This window comes from Bubalus bubalis, chromosome 20 (assembly GCF_019923935.1).
Source record: "Bubalus bubalis isolate 160015118507 breed Murrah chromosome 20, NDDB_SH_1, whole genome shotgun sequence".
Taxonomy (NCBI): domain Eukaryota; kingdom Metazoa; phylum Chordata; class Mammalia; order Artiodactyla; family Bovidae; genus Bubalus; species Bubalus bubalis.
Window position 1 is genome coordinate 68049289 of NC_059176.1, and position 20799 is coordinate 68070087.

General features: G+C 34.4%; 1 protein-coding gene across 8 annotated transcripts in view; it reads left to right on the forward strand.

Annotated features, from left to right (window-relative positions):
• UBE3A (ubiquitin protein ligase E3A) overlaps positions 1–20799 on the forward strand; it is a 95954-nt gene that overhangs the window by 69700 nt on the left and 5455 nt on the right. For all 8 annotated transcript variants that reach the window (XM_025271698.3, XM_025271695.3, XM_044932905.2 and 5 more), the window contains 6 exons: positions 1753–2999; positions 10957–11101; positions 13772–13977; positions 14570–14734; positions 16158–16313; positions 16409–16482. In XM_025271698.3, coding sequence (XP_025127483.1) covers positions 1753–2999; positions 10957–11101; positions 13772–13977; positions 14570–14734; positions 16158–16313; positions 16409–16482 — 1993 coding nt within the window. The remainder of the gene's footprint in view (positions 1–1752; positions 3000–10956; positions 11102–13771; positions 13978–14569; positions 14735–16157; positions 16314–16408; positions 16483–20799) is intronic.

The following is a 20799-nucleotide window of genomic DNA, read 5'->3' on the forward strand; positions in this document are numbered from 1 at the left end:
CATTAAAGATAACGAGAGTCATAGGGTTGTCTGGTTTTTCTGAAAGAGGATAATGGCAGATATAAAAAAGTCTAATACCAAAAGCTGCTAAGTAGGCCTAAGCCACATTATTTAAAGACAGATATGAGAGGGAGGTAACATGAATTCCAGCAAACTGCAACAAACTTTTTCATGTCTGTAACAATCCATTGCTCCAGATATTTTTATCTCAAAAAGTCCTTGAAGTGTTCTCTTCTTCTTTATTTCTTCTTTGATTTCATTAGCATTTCACCTTGTTAGCATTATTGTAACTGTGAAAATGTGTAGTAAGTTGAATTCAGTCTGGCCTTTCATGATCTGTCATTTTTGCCTTAGGATATTATTTCTTTAGAGGGAAGAATGGATATAATAGAAAATCTTAATAAACTCCCATGGATTTAAATATTACAAGCTGAAAAAACAGTGGTAACATCAGTTTAGGGGAGATAACCATTACTTGTATTTTAAAGACTGAAGTCAAGGTGGAGGAAATGAAAGGCTTCTTGTAAGGATCAGCTAGAGTGCAATATTAAGTAGACTCCAGAACGAATGCTGTCTTAATACAAACAGTGGAAATTTATTTCTAGCTCGTCCAACAATCATAATATCCTGGATTGGCAGAGAGTTCTGGTTCACGCAGTCATTCAAAGATGGAGCTTTATTGGCAACTATTATCCTCAACACAATTTTCAGAACCATCCTAGGAGTGTCATCCCATTAGCCAGAAGGAGAAGAGCCTTGGCCTGAAAGTAGCACTTATCTCAGAAAGCTGGGAAAGAAGGAGAATGTGTCCAACTCTGTACCCAGAAAGGAGAGGAAGTAAATTTTGGTGACTACTAGTGGTATGTTTCGGAGAAGGAAATGGCAACCCACTCCAGTGTTCTTGCCTGGAAAATCCTGTGGATGGAGGAGCCTGGTGGGCTGCTTGCTATCCATGGGGTCACAGAGAGTCAGACACGGCTGAAGCGGACTTAGCAGCAGCAGCAGCAGCAGTTATGTTTCTCTTGTCTGCTTGTAAGTTGCCTTCTTCCCACTCTGTTTTTTAATTACTCTGTAACTATTTCCTGTTCCCGTGTAAGATTTATTCCAGCCTGTTACTTGGCTGCATATGGCAGTATCTGTCAACTTCAGAGTGTATGGTTAGTGATAATATTAATTCTTCTCCGTCACCCACAGAATGGTCAACCTGGAAGAAAAAAAAAAAACAAACTATAAAGGAAGACTCAGAAAGGAACTGGTTTGGTTTTAGGACATGGGCTGTTTCCAAAAGAAGACTCTGAAGAAACCTTTCTGAAAACATTGCCTCAGTCCTAGTCTTTTGAAAACAGTAGTGAAGTGAGAAACCTCTCAGAAATATGCTGTTGTTTCTGGTCTACAGTGAGGAATGTGATGAATCAGCACATGATATCCTTGATTCATATTTACAGTTAATGGTGCATGTTAATATATGCCATCATTGTGAAAAGAGTTTGAGCTCATTAAGTTTGAGCTGTGTATAAGAATGTATATAGAATATAAAAGAATAAGTAAGGTTGTACTGCTGTTACTAGTACATTGGGAAAAAAAGATAAGCATGTTTTGTTTGTTGAAGCAAAGATACTTTTTAAAAATAGTTGTAAATCACAAGTGGTATTTAGTGTAAAATATTTGACTATTTTGTTTTTCACTAGAATTTATTAAAGCAAATGTGTGTGTATATTATGAAAATAAATGTTCTCTCTTCTGATTTTCTAGATGTGACTTACCTAACCGAAGAGATGGTGTATGAAATTCTTGAATTATGTAGAGAGAGAGAGGATTATTCCCCTTTAATTCGTGTTATTGGAAGAGTTTTTTCTAGTGCTGAAGCATTGGTACAAAGCTTTCGGAAAGTTAAGCAACACACCAAGGAAGAACTGAAATCTCTTCAAGGAAAGGATGAAGATAAAGATGAAGATGAAAAGGAAAAGGCTGCATGTTCCGCAGCAGCTATGGAGGAGGATTCAGAAGCATCTTCCTCAAGGATAAGTGATAGCTCACAAGGAGATAACAACTTACAAAAGTTAGGCCCTGATGATGTGTCTGTAGATATTGAGGCTATTAGAAGGGTCTACACCAGATTGCTCTCTAATGAAAAAATAGAAACTGCTTTTCTCAATGCACTTGTGTATTTGTCACCTAATGTGGAATGTGACTTGACGTATCACAATGTATACTCCCGAGATCCTAATTATCTGAATTTATTCATTATTGTCATGGAGAATAGAAATCTCCACAGTCCTGAATATCTGGAAATGGCTTTGCCACTATTTTGCAAAGCAATGAGTAAGCTACCCCTTGCAGCCCAAGGAAAACTGGTCAGACTGTGGTCTAAATACAGTGCAGACCAGATTCGGAGAATGATGGAAACATTTCAGCAGCTTATTACATACAAAGTCATAAGCACTGACTTTAACAATCGAAATCTAGTGAACGATGATGATGCTATTGTTGCTGCTTCCAAGTGCTTGAAAATGGTTTACTATGCAAATGTAGTAGGAGGGGAGGTAGACACAAATCATAATGAAGAAGATGATGAAGAGCCCCTTCCTGAGTCCAGTGAATTGACACTTCAGGAGTTATTGGGAGAAGAAAGAAGGAACAAGAAAGGTCCTCGAGTGGACCCACTGGAAACTGAACTTGCTGTTAAAACTCTGGATTGTCGAAAACCACTTATCCCTTTTGAAGAGTTTATTAATGAACCACTGAATGATGTTCTAGAAATGGATAAAGATTATACTTTTTTCAAAGTAGAAACAGAGAACAAGTTCTCTTTTATGACATGTCCCTTTATACTGAATGCTGTCACAAAGAATTTGGGATTATATTATGACAATAGAATTCGCATGTACAGTGAACGAAGAATTACTGTTCTCTACAGCTTAGTTCAAGGACAGCAGTTGAATCCATATTTGAGACTCAAAGTCAGACGTGACCATATCATAGATGATGCACTTGTCCGGGTAAGTTGGGCTACTGTTTAAAAATTAGTACTAGATCCAGTACCTAATGATGGGCATGCTGTGATACAGTTCAGTGAATTCATTTTATAAGTGACTTTTTGGGGAGGTGGGTGTAGGTATATGATACTATATAGTATAGGAACGCATTGACTTTTTTTTATTGTAAGTACTATACTTTTGTTGTTGCCCTGTCCAAGTTTATAAATGTTCCACAAAATATTGATTGTCTTGTATCATGGTTAACTCTCTCTTTGAAAAAGAATAAATTTTCTAAATTTAACAACTAACCCCTGAAGTTTTTTCATTCAGAAGAGAAGTGGATGTTTTAGAGCACAGAACAAGGGGACTTGGGAGATACCCGATAATAAGTATGAATGTTAAGTCTTACTGGGGAGAAGTGGTAGGATAATACCACACCATAAAATAGAAGTGGTGTCTAAAAATTCCATCGTGTGAAATTTGTGAGGTAGATGAAGTGACCCAGCCTGGAGCACGCTGCGAGTGAGCATCCCTGCTGGGTCACCCTGAGTGTCCCTGTAAAGCACTGCTGGGCTGTGAGTTTCCTCCTACTTCAATGTACAGACGGACTATGCAGGGCCTTAGAGTTGGTTGGCACTTGTGGGAAAACAACTATTCCAGGAATCTTATAATTAATTGTGCCTGTATAATCATTCCAGTCTAGGGAGAGGGAGAATGCTGAGAATACATGTACCCTCTTTCAGATAATGTTGCTTTTTGTTCATTCTTTACCTCCACAGAAAGTAAAAATTTACTGTCCTCATTTAAGAATATAAGCCTGGCTAGAAGACAGAATCCAGATGCCAATCACATGTACCAACATTTACATTTGTTAGAGGGTTCTTTATCACAGAGTGGTGTTGTATTTATAATATTAGGTATACCTGGTATTACTAGTTGTATTTCATCAACCTCAAGTAAAATTTAATGGCAACTAAAATTAAGATATAGTCAGTCTTATATACTTATAAAGGAAAAGAGCCCATGGCACAAATAACTAGAAAGTAATGATACTTATTTCAAAATGTACTTTAGTTTTAGAATTAGATTTGTCTAAAACTGAGAATTTATAAAACTAAATCATTGGGGAAAGTTGTTGGACATCTTGGAAATTTAAAAGATGTGGAATTCTGTACTTCTCTTTCACTGTTTGTGTGTGTGTATGTTTTTAATACGAAATATATTTCTAGTGTTGAAGATTCTACATTATTTAAGAAACTCAGGCAGTTTTTCACCAGAGACAGGAAAGGGCAGTGGTTGCTTGAAGTAATTACCATTGCTGCTTTCTGGTGCCCTTTTCATTTTATTTTAGTGGTTTTGAGCTACATGAATAACCAATAATGTACTATACTTAATAACTGATCTTCAGGCAGCTAGTAACTTATTTTCTATAGTTTAGCAGAATGATAGGATATTGTATAAGGAAGTGATGATGTTTTATAGAAAGCATGTTGAGGTCTGTCTGTGAATTTCCATTGTTAGAAGAGCAAATCCCTAAACTACATGTTTTATCTTTGTCTTTTGGGGTTTGAGGTCCTTTCATCTGTTTCCAGCAAAAGCTATACCTGACCTTTAAAAGCAATGAAATTAACTCTGTAAGACTCAATCCAGAGTTTTAAAAAATTTTCTGCTTTACTAACTGCCCTCTCAGAAATCTATTCTTTCCCTCTGCCCATGTCCCATTCCCCCAATCCTCCAGTAAAGCAAGATGAAGAACCTACAGAAGTTTAGGTGCTTATTGTATACTTATTTTATTCTATTTTAAAAATTAAACCTCCAGAATTTTGAGCAAATAACCGTTTTGGTTTATAAGGACTTCCTTTGAGCAAGTGTTAGGGTAAAGTTAACTGTGAGCTTTTAAATCATGCTAACAAATTTTTTTCCCCCCATATGTTTGGCTTATATCAAAGCTAGTGTTCACTGGGTAACATCTGTACTTGAATATTACCACTTCAGAAACCCTTTATGTGAAGCACTTTGCTAAGCAGTAGAGATGTAAAGATGAATCATGATTGCTGAGGATCTTAGGGGCACACATTAAACAGATTTTAGTCTCATTTTCTTCCGCTCTTCACTTCTCTCCCTCCCTTCTTTCCATCTTTTGAAACAGTGTGAAAATATTTTTTTTTATTTTTTAAAGCATCAAAATAGATCATGGTAGTCACATTGATAATCTGCAAATGTTGAGGGAACATTCGTAGCAGGTGATATAACAACAAGTAGTGTAAGGTGATCCTCTCAGGGTACACTGTAGAAAAAACTGATGGAGTTTCAACATCTCGTTCCCCAAAGATCTACTTTGCCTTTTTTTTAAGCCTCATCTTTTTATATCACAATTTGATAAGCAAAATAAACCTATTGACCACTATCTTGTGTGCATGTATGCTAAGTTGCTTCAGTTGTGTCTGACTCTTTGTGACCCTATGGACTGTAGCCCACCAGGCTCCTCTGTCCATGGGACTCTCCAGGCTAGAATACTGGAGTAGGTTGCCATGCCCTCCGGGGGATCCTCCTGACCCAGGAATCGAACCTGTGTCTCTCATGTCTCCTGCATTGGTAGGAGACACTTTACCACTACTAGCACCACCTTGGAAGCCCAACCACTTTCTCACGACCTGCTAATTTTGAACTACAGAGTACGGCCAGGAAAAGAAGAAGAGATGAGAAACTTTGTGGTGGGTTCAATATTAATAATTAAATAATTAAGATTATAGAGTCTTAGACTTTTAAGAGCTAAAAATAGCCTTAAAACCTGTCTACTCATTAGTTTATAAATGAGGCCTGGAAATTGGTTATACATATATGACACTCTTGAGTATGTTTTCTGTTGGATCTTATTTGTCAGTTATTAATTGTAAGACTGACTAACTTGAAGGGAAGGGTAGTAACTTCACTTACTGATTACAGACTTTTTATTTTAAAAGAAAAATAGTATTCAGTGGTTTCATGTACTATGTAATTCAAAGCAGAGTAGCAGATTGTTCCCTAACTGGAGATTTTGGAGGAATGTTTTTGATGACAATAGGAGTATTATTAATGTTTACAGTATTTTTATCAAACTTAACATATCATTCACTGGTTGTAGGGCACACTGTTATTACCATTAAAAAGAAAAAATGCTGCCAGTTTAGTTTTGAGATGCTATCAATTTTATGTTATATCCTTATTTCAGATACATTAAAGTATAAAAACAGAAAAGCAGATTTTAAGAATCAATGAAATATAATATATCAGTTGTCTTTCCACAAATAGATATCAGGATTGTTTAAGAACTACCCCTACACCCTTAAATTAGTTGAATATTTCTCCCTGGAACTTATTTTCACTATTTTTTGTTGTTCCTTAGGAAAGAGTACAGTGATGATGATGTTTAGTTGCCAAGTCATGTCTTAACTCTTCTGGCAGCCCATGGACTGTAGCGCGCCAGGCTCTACAGTCCATGGGATTTCCCAGTTAAGAATGGAGTGGGTTATCATTTTCTTCTCCAGGGCATCTTCCTAATCCATGATCAAACCCAGCATCTCCTGCATTGCAGGCAGATTCTTTACCACTGGGCCACCAGGGAAGTCCCAATACAGTGATAAATAGGCTCAGAACTCAGCTTTCAATTTGAATGAGAACAGTTCTAATGTGATGAGGTTATTTACAGTATTTTGCTAATAACATTTACCTCTTTGTGCACTTCACATCTGAACATGAGATGTAGAATTGGATAGGAGAGTCCAAAAAAGATGAAAGTTGATGCAGACAAATGACTGGACTGTCGAGAGATCATGCTCAATCTCTTCTAAAAATCACTCACCCCCCCTTTTTTTTTTTTGGTTTTTTTTTTTGGTTTTTTTCTTTTGACTTTGCTGGTACTATCTAATTTAGTCCCCAGCATTTTCCTTGTTAGACACCCTTAGTTATTGTTGAAACAAAACTTGATGCTTTACTTGTCAACTGACCTACTTTTAGGTAGTCCTTTAGGAGTACTCTGTGGCCCTTTGGTAGGCTTGATTATATCGTCTACATTCACTATATTATGCTTAGTGCAGTGGCCATTATAGTTTCTTAAGATTGATTCTAGTTGAAGAACTTTATGCTTGGTTTATGTCCTTTAAGTAGAACAAGAGAATGAAGTAGATCTACGTAGATTCTCAGCACCAAATAGTTTAAAGCAGTGAAACTTGTCAGACTCCTTAGTGTTACATGGGAGGAAAATGAGACTCAGATTCTGACCTACAGAAATTAATGGCAGAATTATAAGTAGAACTAACAGTTCCTGATCTCACAGGGAGATGTGATTATATTATATTTGGCTCTTACCCAAACATTTATAGTTAAGATAAAGCAACTTCATCTCTACAGAGAAATGAAAAAACTAAATGTGTCTGGATAATCTAAAAATCTTATTATTCCAGTCAAAAATTTGATGTGGTAAAGAATCTAATGCAAGAGATGCGGGTTTGATCCCTGAGTCGGGAAGATCTTCTAGAAAAGGAAATGGCTACCCACTCTAATATTCTTGCTTGGGAAATCCCATGGACAGAGGAGCCAGGTGGGCTACAGTTCATGGGGTTGCAAAAGAGTTGGATACAACTTAGTAACTAGACAACAAGAAAACCTGTATATAAAAATAAATGAAGGGTGCATATAAATTCTCCTTTTCAGAATGTTCATTGACATATTCTTCCAATTTCCAAATATCCTACCTTCAAGATAGCTTTTGATTAAAAAAATTCAATTTTAAATGGTATGTGTCTACTACATTAAGTAATTTACCTTTGCCATTTAGTTCTTAAGTCTTTTGTAATTGAATAATGAATTAGAAGTGCTTATTTTAAGAGAAATAAAAATAAATGCAGTCCCTTAATAATGACCTTTGTCAAAATAGTTATTGCTGAATTTTATGTTTTTTGTTTGTTACCACAATCAAACATAGTTTTTGTAAAAGATAGACTTTGTGTGATAAATGATAGCATATTTTACAGGACCACTTTAGATATCTGATAATCTAAATAATAATAGGAAATTTTCACCCACTAAATTCATTTGCCATTCATTTGAAAAATATTCAAATCTTCTTTTTATGAATATTTGCATTTGAATGTATCGATTCATAATATATATTTATTGTGATATATAACTTAATGTAAAGAGAAATACAGAAGTGCATAAAGAAGAGAAAATCACTCAAAATTTTTAAAAAGGTTGTTGCTAGTCATTGAGGAGGAATAGAGCATAATAAAGAGCTTGCTACCTCAACTAGAATCTCTGTTCTACCACTTACTGACTAACGAGCAAGTTTATGAATCTCATTTCTTCAGGTTATGCATCTGTAAAATGGGGTTAATAGTATTAGCAACCTGACAAGGTTCTTGTGAAAATTAAATAAGTTGATACATGTGAAGTGCCCTGACATATTAAGTGCTGTATGTTGTTTTGTTGTTAAAGCCGTAATAGTTTTGTTCTTTAATGGCTGAGTTAAGTTTTTAGCCAAGCCTGAAAAAAAATTTTGAGAACTAATAAAATACAAGTAATAATTTTGCAGGGAATTCATGTAAGTGTTTCATACACATTTACTTATTAGTATATTTGTATGCTTATTTTTACAAATAAAACTGAAACAGATAAAGTGACCTTACTTTAAATTACCATAATAATAGAACATATTGCATTAAATTCTTTTTTTTTTTTTTTTTTTTGCATTAAATTCTTTTGGCATTCAGGGTGGGGGATGGAGAGTGAAGATTGGTGGAAATGGAGAGACATGTAATATGTTATTAAGTGAAGTTTAATTTGCTTCACTTGTCTATATGAAGTGTCTTGGGTAGAGCTAAGACTGGAAAATAGGGCCCTCAAGTATCAGTCACATTGATAATGGAGTTACCTCTCAGTCACAGATGCTAGTGAGGAAGAGACAGAGGACACATAATTAAATAACAGGTAATTATATTTTTCCACATTGAAATACCGTGTAATTGATAGAAGCCCGTTTGTCTTTGTATTGTAAAGGTGTACATAAACGTTGATATACATTTCTATAACACGTAGGCAGGTGGAGATGAGCAGTGGATTTCATGGCAATATGGCATATTGGCCTGGTGGGTAATCCACATTTGAGCTAAAATGATAATTCTAACTTAGTCCTTGGAATTCTTTATAGCCAGTGACTTGAAACAGATTTCCAACTGGAGCTATTTTTTTCCCCTAAGTTATTTTCAAAATTTGAGACTATGGCTATAAAATGAAGTTGAGAATCTTTTGTTAAAAGAGCAAAATAGTTTTGAAAGTTAACAACATGATGCATTATCTTAAAAATATCACCCACTCTAGAACTCTTTCTCATGCATTGTTTCTTATTAAGCCTTCACAGCTTTGCAGTAGGAATAGTACTAGCCTGTTATTTTTTTTCTTTGCAGATGAGGAAACAGGCTTAGCTGAGTTCTTTGCGAAAGTTTAAAGGTTAAAACTTAACATTAAGTGACAGTTGGGACAAATACAGAGTATTGAACTTAATCTTTCCACAACAATATTGTCTCAAAAATTAATTATCTTAATGTAACTTGGCATAAAAATGATTTTGCAAGTGTTACAGACCACTGTTGTACAGAATAGACATTCCTTAAAGATTCTAAATTCACAGAATCAGAATCCTGCAGTTGAAGATTTCCAGAAGATCATTTTGGCCTTTGTTCAGATGTTTTTGATTGCAGCCCCTAAGATATGTTTCATTCCTGTGCATATTTGCCTGTATGTATAATTGAAACAGAAGTTTCACAGAATAGTGGATGCCAATACTGTGTAATGCATTCGGATTTTTTTCACTTATTTGGTTTGCATTGAATGTATTGAGCTACCCACTAATGAACTGCAGTTGGCAGCTTGAAAAACATTGACCCAGGGCAACTGACCTGAATCTTGAATTTATGAGATTTTATTTTTTATAGACACATTAGAATGTCCCAAATAGTCATGCTATCTAAACTAATTACTTTAGGGCTGACTGTAGTATACTTACTCTGATGATGTTTGCATTGCTCAAAACCATTTTAAAGATTCTCGTTGTAATAGTTGTAAAAATATGAATACCCTTATTCTGTTTTGGCAAATTTAAAATCACTTTGGCAAATAAGATGGATGATCAGTCAGGCATGCTGTTAGTAAATTTCAGATACATAAGACAAATTGCAATGTAAATGTTTCACATTAGAATATGGTATTGATTTTATGATTAATTTCATAATAACAGCAATCACTATTACTTGATAGATACAAAAGGCATTTGATAAAGATTTATAGTTGAAGAAATGTTGAAACTAGGATTTGATAACTGTTAGTAAGAAGTTAAGAGTAAGGATATCAGCAAAAATAAGCCTCATCTGCTTTTAAAAAAGTGAATATAAAATGTCTCAAATCCATTAAAATGGTAATTTATACTAAAGTATTATTAACAGACCATAAACTGCTTCCCTAAATGTATTTTTCTTGATTGAAATTATTTTATTTATGATTTAATAGATAGACTTAATTCTTGAGTTTCTATTCTAATAAAGAATTACAAGTCAACAGTTTTGAAGTCAACTTCTATGAGCCTTTGTTTCTCCTGAAATAATTTGAGGCATTTTTGCTATCTTGACTTCTTTCCCCATGTCCTAATCTTACAACCCAGGTTTGTTATATACATAATTAACAGGAAATCTAATTCTAATTTCATATCAAATCAGTAGTTAAAAAGTAACCCTTCTAGAATTCTGTGCCAGTTTCTTTTTACCCTATTTTTCCATTATCTGTAAGACTAAATCTTTGCCTTTACTGGCTTTTTACCAGTTAGCTTCCTGTTTCCATTTAAAATATATCAAAAGCATTATCTTTTATTTGCTCCTGCCCCTACGATTTATTTTGTTTTCATCCTAATACTGTCTTTCATCTTCTTTCCACTTTTTCCACTCACTAGCTAGAGATGATCGCTATGGAAAATCCTGCAGACTTGAAGAAACAGTTGTATGTGGAATTTGAAGGAGAACAAGGAGTTGATGAGGGAGGTGTTTCCAAAGAATTTTTTCAGCTGGTTGTGGAGGAAATCTTCAATCCAGATATTGGTAAATATTTTAGTGATGTGATCATGGTGTCGTATCTTTTTGAATTAAGAATTTATTTACCTAGGTTTACAAATATTTTCAGTTATGAAGAGCAACAGAAGATTTTGGTATGAATTAACTAGAATCACAGATAATGACTGAATTTGTGGGCTTTTGGGATTGATACTGCATCACTCATTCATTCAAGTTCTTATTTAGATTACTTAGCAACATATTTTAATATAGGAAATTATCTCTTATGTAAAAGAAATTGAAGACATTTTAGAATGATACATTAGAACAGTTGAAGAAATGTTTTGCTCTTTTTCAGTCTAAAATACTCATTACCCGTAGCATTTCTGAGATAAGAGTTTTATAGAATAATGATTTGAAGACTATTGAGAATGTCTCACAAGTGTATCGTGCTCAAAATTTGGGTGTACTGATTGATAGCAAATTAATTTTCTACAGCATTTCTTGGGTCTAATATAATATTTTCCCACACTTTTTGGACTCCAGAACCCTTTTTCCATCCCACATCTAGTAGCTTTTGCTTTCCAGAAGAGTTTATATTTGAACATGATTTGGGAGAGATTGATCTATAATATGTCAGTCTGAAAATGAAGAATTTGGGTTTCACTGATAGACAAAATAATTTGGATAATTCTGATCTGATTTAATTTCTACAGTATAAACCTTGGTTACTGGGGTTGCTTACTTTTAAAATCGAATGCATGACAATTAGAGGAAAAGAAGTCCTCTAAAGGTACCATCATAATTGTGAAGAACGTGGCATAGAATAATGCACATCATTTCCTGTTGATTCTCAGTGTGTACACTGAATTGACTTTTCTATATTTGTTGTTAGTCTGCTTATAAATGGAAGTAGACATTTTGACTTCATGACATAAACATAGTTAAGGTAAGACTTAGTATTTTAGCTAATGTTTTTTAATAATCTGAAGACTATGTCATTTATATTTTGCTCAAAGTAAACTTTAGATGTATAAATCTGTGCTGTTTTGGAGATAGAAAATTAATTTATAAGCTTCATTAAAAACCATGGTGTTTTTGAGATATAAAATTAAAAGCTTCATATTTTTGGTGAACTTTAGCTCTAGGTCTTTATGTATCTAAAAATGTTAAACATTAATTATAAAGTATATTTATATTATATGCAGAAATACTTTTAAGAAAAAACATAAACAATTTTGCTTGATAGTAAAGCAATTAAAATGATGACAATAGAAATAATCAAAAAGGAATATTTTAGAAGAGCCACCCTTTATGGAGCTTTTCTTGTAGGGACCTGAAGATAAATGTACCACGAATGGAATCTCGTGGACTTTTAAGATTATTATCTTTCAAGCACAAAGATGAGAGTAGTGACCTGTGTAATTTACATTCTCATTAATTTGTAGCTTATAGCTTTTGAGTCCAAGGACATACATTTGTGATATTTCTTCAGATTTATTAATTATAATTATTTTTAACTGTTCTGATCCAGTTAATGCCATATTTATAATTAAATGAAGTTTTTAGCACTTCACTAGATGTTGTAATTTCAGCCTGTAAAAAAAAGTTGGATATAAACTGAGATTCAAGTATGAATTAGGTAATTTATAAAATTTTATTTTGTGAACATTAAGTTGCATTAGAAAAATGTCTTAAATTCATGTTTTTAGGATCAAGAGGACCCTTTAAATTGCCCTTTATATTTAACTTCAACTAAATGTGAAAATGAAGAAACATTTTTAAAGCTGTTTAAAAAACTTAAAAACTGGTTGATTTCTTAAAAAAAAAATGTTGATTTCTAAGGTTTATTCTATTGGAACTTCCCCCTCTTTCCTAGATCTAATTCTTAAAATATTTTCATTTAGTTTCATAGTAGCAACTGAAAAACATTTTATAGTAAAATGAAATTGTTAATTCAATTACAATATCATTTAACCTTTATCTTAGACATTTCTTTACAAGGAAAGAGATAAGTCTACCATGGTAATGGCTATTTAGATTCCTATTTTTAAATGAGTGATATAAATAGTGACCATGTGAAATTAAAAGAAGACTACAAATTAGTTTTGTTTTACTTTTTGGCTCACAGTTAATGTGTGTATTAAATGGCTTTGGGTTTTGGACATAATCTTAAGTTTATCAAGTTTGCCTGAGTTTAAGTACTTGGTTTCTTTGTTACAAAGGTGCTTGAAAAATTTAATGGAACCATTATGCAATTTGGAGGAAAAAAAGACTCTTAATGAAATTCAAAATTGTTTTTTAAAACAGTATATGTGGATTAAATATGTTTTAATAAGTGAAACATTTTCAACATATTATTCTTTTTTTCTTTTGCATTTTTCAACCATTCAGTGGTGAAAATATGAATGCAAGTTAACTTCTGATTTGTGTTAATAGAAGATTAGAGAACTTGAATTTAATGAACAGTTTTCCTAACTTAGAAAATGCCAACAGAATGGCTTATTACTTTAAATATATGCTACACAATTTGTAGCATTCATATGTATTTGAACTTTGTTTTAGCAAGTCCTGATGTAACAGAAAAAAGCCCTAATGCAAATAAGATTACATGTGTAATTATTTTATATTTATTTTTGTATTTTATATGTATAATTATTTGCTCATCTGTCGAATAAACTATGAAAGTAATACATTTAAAAAAATCATTTCTTACAGGTATGTTCACATATGATGAATCTACAAAGTTGTTCTGGTTTAATCCATCCTCTTTTGAAACTGAGGGTCAGTTCACTCTGATTGGCATAGTACTGGGTTTGGCTATTTACAATAACTGTATACTGGATGTACATTTTCCCATGGTTGTCTACAGGAAGCTAATGGGGAAAAAAGGAACTTTTCTTGACTTGGGAGACTCTCATCCTGTAAGTCTTGTCATTTTTTATTCTTTTAGATTTTATTTAAAAGCAAATACAGAATTTAATTTATATAAAATTTTTAAAGCTTTGATTTGAAATCTTTGTTAATATTTATACCTAGTAAGATAAACGTATTTTATTATCTATCTGAAATGCCTTAAACACTTGAAAACCTGAAGGAGAACTTGTTACAAGCAAGTCAGCTTTGCAAGGTTGATTCTGTAGAAAAGTATTTCTAATTTTTTTTTTTAATGGAATCATGAGATTTCTGGGTTGAGTCAGAGCTGCTTAGTTAGGGGCTCTGGTGGCTGCAGCCAGCCCCACCTTACCCTTGAGATGCCTCTAAGGGTCTCAATAGAGCACAGTGTGAGACCCATAGCTAAGTAGCTGGTGTAGGGTTTCTCAGCAGAGAGAGGCGTTACCACTGACTGACCATCTTTCTTTATGTCTGCATAGAAACTACTAGAAGAGGGGTACTGTTTGTGCTTTAGTTTTTACTGTTAGTTTGTTTTTTTAATCTTTTCCCAAGAAGAGTGATACAGATTGTTGTATTTTATAGTTCTGTGGTAGGCTTAATTTTTCCTTTTCTGATTGGTAGGTTCTGTATCAGAGTTTAAAAGACTTACTGGAGTATGAAGGGAATGTGGAAGATGATATGATGATCACTTTCCAGATATCTCAGACAGATCTTTTTGGTAATCCGATGATGTATGATCTAAAGGAAAATGGTGATAAAATTCCAATTACCAATGAAAACAGAAAGGTAATAAATGTTTTTATGTCATCCTTGTCTTTGTCTCTTTAATAACAGAATTTTAAAGCATATATGTGTGCGTTTGTGTGTATACTGCTTCAGTTGTGTCCCATTCTGTGTGACCGTATGGACTGTAGCCCGCCAGGCTCCTCTGTCCAGGGGATTCTCTAGGCAAGAGTACTGGAATGGGTTGCCATACCCTCCTCCAGGGAAAGCACATACGCTTGTGGTTTTTAAAGAAGTTTCTAATGCATCTGTACAAAGAAATCAAGTAACTAAGTTCTTATAAATGAAACAGCCACAGTTGTTTAAACCTTGACTAAAGGCTGGTATGAGAGCACATGGTTGGGCACTGAACCCCTCCTAGAGAAAGATGCCCCGAGTGGGCGACAGTGCACGGCTCGGTGTGGCTGTGGGGTGAAGCAGGAAGAAGGCTGTAGAGGGTAGGAAACAAGGGAGATCCTAATAACCGAATGGCCAATAATTGCTTCTAATGCACACACAGATACACATGCCTTAAATAAACATCCGAAAAGTTCTAAAGAATAAATATTTTAAAGAAATCAGTTTTGTGTTTTCTGTTGACTGGAAAAGTATGTATCTGGAAACGGGAATAACCCAGAATATAACCCAGGGGAATTATGATATATATTAAACCTTTAAGAAGAATGTTTATATTAATACAATTTTTGATAAAATATATTAATTAAGTTGGGATACAGAGTATATCTTCCTTTTTTTATTTGATACAATAGTTTGCTCACCAAGTGAAACACCGATATTTTTGTTGAAACAGATAACAGTAGGCAGCTTCCCAAATATTCTAGAATAGGACACATGAAAGACTACCTTGTTTGCTCATTTCCAGTACATTGCACTCTATTAAAAATGTCAGCTTTTATAGATTGATGTATAAATGGTTTAAATGGTTTAAATGTTTTTGCGTTTGCATAACCTAATTGAGAGAACTTTAAAATTGTATCAAGGCCCAGCTTTTATATTCAGTTTTGTTAATATCGAAGTTGAAACTTATGTGTACGTGGCCTCTTTGGTGGCTCAGAGTGTAAAGAATCTGCCTGCATTGCGGGAGACCTAGGTTCAGTCCCTGGGTCAGGAAGATCCCCTGGAGAAGGGAATGGTGACCCACTCCAGTATTCCTGCCTGGAGAATCCAGTGGACAGAGGAGCCTGGCCAGGTACAGTCCATGGAATCACAAAGAGTTGAACATGACTGAGTGACTAACATATTGTCTATCATAGAGCGCTGTGAAATTGTTAAAGGTATTTTCCTTTGTGTGTGTAAAGTTTGAATTTTTAAAAATATTCTTGATTGTGTTTTTTTGGGGGAAAATAAAAACATCGTGCAGTCCAGTAGCTTGTATTTTGTTGTATTACGCATCATAAGACATTATTGTGGTTAATGTTTTCTGCAGGAATTTGTCAATCTGTATTCTGACTACATTCTCAATAAATCAGTAGAAAAACAGTTCAAGGCTTTTCGGAGAGGTTTTCATATGGTGACCAATGAATCTCCTTTAAAGTACTTGTTCAGACCAGAGGAAATTGAATTGCTTATATGTGGAAGCCGGGTAAGAAAGCAAGGGTTTCCAGAAATACCTTCTGTTGATCTATTGTTTGTAATGGTGTGGTGTAGATGTTAAGACGTGTTTTCTTGAATTTGCAGAATCTAGATTTCCAAGCACTAGAAGAAACTACAGAATATGACGGTGGCTATACCAGGGACTCTGTTGTGATTAGGTGAGGTTCTTAATTCTTAAAAGGAAGAATTAAAATTCACCAAAGGGATGGTAGGCTTTATGCTTTAGACCTTTGCCTCCAGGTTTTATTTCCCAAATAAGCAAACTCACAAATTCTCAATGTATAAAATTAAACGTATATTTGTAATATAATCACCAATTCGTATTGTTAATCTTGTGACTTATTTCCTGAATAATGTTTTATGTAAGTGGCATGTTTTCTTCTTCATTGAGGGTATAAAGTATCTAATATTCCTAGTAATTCTGATTACAGTGTGCTTAGTGCCAGTTAGATGATGATGAAAATAGAACCACCTCTTCTGAATATTTCTCCTTTCTCTTGAACTCTGGGGAATGTTACTTACCTACCCTATATGAGGCACCTTTTGTGTGAAATGGTATATTCTTTGATTTAATGTTTATTACATAGCAAGGTACATACTAAAATTTTTATTTTATTTTCAAGACCTTGGCTCCAAATTCTCACAGGAAGGAGAGATTCCTAGTCTTAACTGTTCTCAAGGAGTTGCTCTTGCTATGTACCGTCTGCTTCTCTTTGCTACTGTCCAGTCCTGAGAGACACAGGCTTTTTCCTCTCCTGGTGAGATGGGGTAAAAAGAGACAAATGCCCTTTTGGCTGTCACTGGTAGAATGAGGTGAGGAAGCATTCTTGGAGGTTGTCTCTGAAGGTTATCACTCTAAGAATCAAGTATAGGAAGTCTATAATGAGTATCGCTTGTATCAAGAAATGAATATTTTATGTTCTTTTATTTTCCTTTGTTTTATTCTTCACTTTGGTTTGTGTGAGGTTATTGATAAATTTCCTCTGTTTAGCATACCTTTGGTCATTCCTAGTGGCAGTGTTGGAAGTTATTTACTTGTAGCAATTACTGTTCTGCTATTTACTTGAAGTTCAAAGGTGACCCATAAAAGAGTTGAAATAGCATGGATAAAAACAACAAAGGGTAACCTCACTTGTGAGTATTATCACAGCACTATCTCTGTTAGTGATAGTATTGATCACAGTTATGACTGTGGTGTCTTAATGTTTCTCTGAGGACAGTTGAAGGTATCTTGTGCTGCTCTTTATGGAGAAATGACTTTTTAAGTTAAGGTCTTAATTTTATTTCGTTTAGAATAACATAATTCCTACTTGATATATTATCTTAACATCATATGTGAATGTTTTTAAATTTTTTAAATTGAATTATAGTTGATTTGCAATATTGTGTTAGTTTCAGGTATACAGCATATTGGTTTTTTGCAGATGATATTTCATTATATGTTATTATAAGACTGGGTATAATTGCCCGTGCAGTCCTTGTTGCTTATCTAGTTTACATGTAGTTGTTTGTAGTTAATCCCATACTCCTAATTTGGCTCCCCTTCCCTATCCCTCCACCATTATATAAGGTCTCTGTTTATGTCTTGTAATTTTCTTTGCTCTGAATATGATATGATGTAACCATTCCTGATTTGTTTTGCTTTGCTCTTTGTTTGCATGATGTATCTCTTTCTTTTTTCTTTCAACCTATCGATGTTCTGAATTTGAAATGAGTTTCTTACAAATAGCTGAGTCATGTTTTTTTACTCTGTCAGTCTTTGCCTTTAATTGTTGTATTTAGACCATTTGTATTGAGGGTAATTATTGATACGGTAGGACTCAAGTCTGCTATTTTATTTGTTTTCTGTTTCTTTGCTCCTCATGGTTCCTTGTTGTCTTTTTGCCTTCTGTGAGTCACTTAGTTACTTGAACATTTTTAAGGACTTCTTCTTGATTTTGGTATTCTGTTTTTGTGCGTGTTGCTTAGTATAGTGTTCTTCATGGTTGCTGTTGGTATTTCTATCAATGTTTCTTCCAGTGAGGTATGGAAACCTTGTTTCCATTTGAGTCTCTTACTTTCCTCACATTTAAATACAATTGTCTTGAGTATTAGTGATGTTGTAATTTTTGTATCAGTCATCATATCTGATTTATAAAATTCATGAGGAGAATTATAATCTGTTGTATGTTCCTTCGTTTCTGCTCTTTCTGTTCCGTCTGCCTCAGAATCCATCTTTTATAACTTCCTTTAGTTAGTATTCAAAGGCAGATCTGCTAATGACTAATTCTTTTAGTTTTCCTTTGTCAGAGGGTGATTTCCACTTTATTTCTGAACAGTTTTGTTTATACTGTTTGAAGTTTCTTAACCTCTTAAATCTGTGTGCTTCTGTCTTTCTGGGAGTGTTCTTTGCCATTATTTCTTGAAATGCTTTCTCAGTCGCACTCTCTTTTTCCTTTCTTTCTGTGCCTCTGATGACACCAGTGTTCAGTCATTTGTCACTGTCCCATGTGCACCTAAGGCTCTTAGTTCTTTCAGTTTGTATTCTTATTTGCTCGAGTTTTGATCCTCGGTCATCTTGACTCTACTATTGAATCCATCTAGTATTTTTCTCTTACTGTGTGTTTTTCAGTTCTGTAGTTTGCATTTGGCTCTTTTTTTAATTGTAACCTAAATATTTTGCTAAGACTTAGTTTCTGATGTTTCAGTTTTGAAACACTAGAACTTATAATTGCTTATAGAATAATTTTTATGATGACCTCATTAAAATCCTAGGCAGTTGCAGTATGTTGTTCATCCTAGTGTTTGACATTGGTTGATTTTCTTTCTTTCATGTGATTTTCATAGTTCTTGGCTTGACAGGTGATTCTGGATTGTATGCTGGATATTTTGGCTGTTTTATTAGGAGACCCTGGGTCCTATTTACATCTTTTTACTTTAGTAGTAAAAAATGTGTGGGTCAATACTGTCGTGTTGTGTAGATAGACACAGTAGTTACTTCCAGCTCTTTGCTGTTAGAAGTCACAGTGGATTATTTCACTAATGGATTATTCCATACATAACATCAAACATCATCAAATTGGGAATTGCTGCTAAAAGTGGGATTGTTGAACTAAATGGTAGATATGTATGTAATCTTGTTGGCAAGATTCTCCACAGAAATTGTGACATTTTGCACTCCCACCAGTAATATACATGCATATCTCATTTCCTACAATTTTCCCAACCCAGTGTGTTCTTCAGTTCAGCTGTTTGCCTGTTAGTTGAGAAATTGCATTGTGACATAGAAAATGTCACAATATCTGTGGAGAATTTGGCAATATTTAGCAGAATATTTAACTCGGGCCATTTTTTTGTCAGCTGCTTTCATCCCTTTACAGCCAGAGGCTAATTTCAAGGGATACTTCTGTTTCCCAGGATGCCTCCTGCCCCTGCCAGGCATGATGTCTTTGTGAGATTGCCATTTTTTGTCCAAGATGCTGTCCTGTTCCCAGTGCTCTTAGCTGCCCTTTTGGGGTGACCCTCAGCCCATGTTGTTCTGCATACCCCACTTTTCCACATTGCTCTTCCTGGACTCTGCTAGTGTGGGCTCATGTGTATATAAACAGTTTTGATGTAGAACATAACACTTATAGGAAGAGAAGAATTTTGCTCAGTATTTTCATTATAAAAACTGATAGTAACCCTAATGTTTTAAGTTCTCATTTTTTAGAAAGAAACAAAGGGACAGCTGAATTTGTCTCGATGACCACTGCTGGTCTGCTACTTTAGGATCTGCTTCCTCTATTCAAGGGCACCTGTTGGTCTGCCTCTTCAGATGTGGTGATGCATTTAGGCTTTAGAACACTCCTGAGGAGTGAGGAGGTTTTTTGCCCTGACAGAGGGCTCTGGGTTACTGCATGCTTGCTTTTCCTTGCCAGCCACCCAAAAAGGAATAACCTAGACTGTGGTGTGGTCTCTTTCCTTCCTAATGGAGAGATGTGCTAGCATGTTCCATGCTCAGTTTCCTGTTGTATTTTTTCAGTTGTTTTCTCTCAATGGGTGGGAGGTTTTTAAGAACTAAAGGGTGGGGAGGATATTAGAATGTCAGGGAAGAGAAATGGCAAGACTTTGAAGAGCGCCAAGAATTCTAATAAAGCTGCTAATCTATGTTAGAAATAATGGCATTGCACCAACAGAAATACCAACATTTTTGTAAGAGAAATTGTATACTGGAATACTAGGGTATCAAAAACTAGAATTGTAACTGTGTGTAGGAAGTGTGACATTTTCTGTCAAGATTCTGGAAAGTACTTTCAAATAAATATTAAAATGCATTCCTCAGAAAACTACTAGAGTTCATCAGTGAATTTGGTAAAGTTGCAGGATACAAAATTAATATACAAAAATCTTTTGCATTTTTATATATAAACAATGAAAGACAAGAAAGACAAATTAATGAAATAATCACTTTTACTGTTGCATCAGAAAGAGTAACATGCCTAGTACTAAACCTA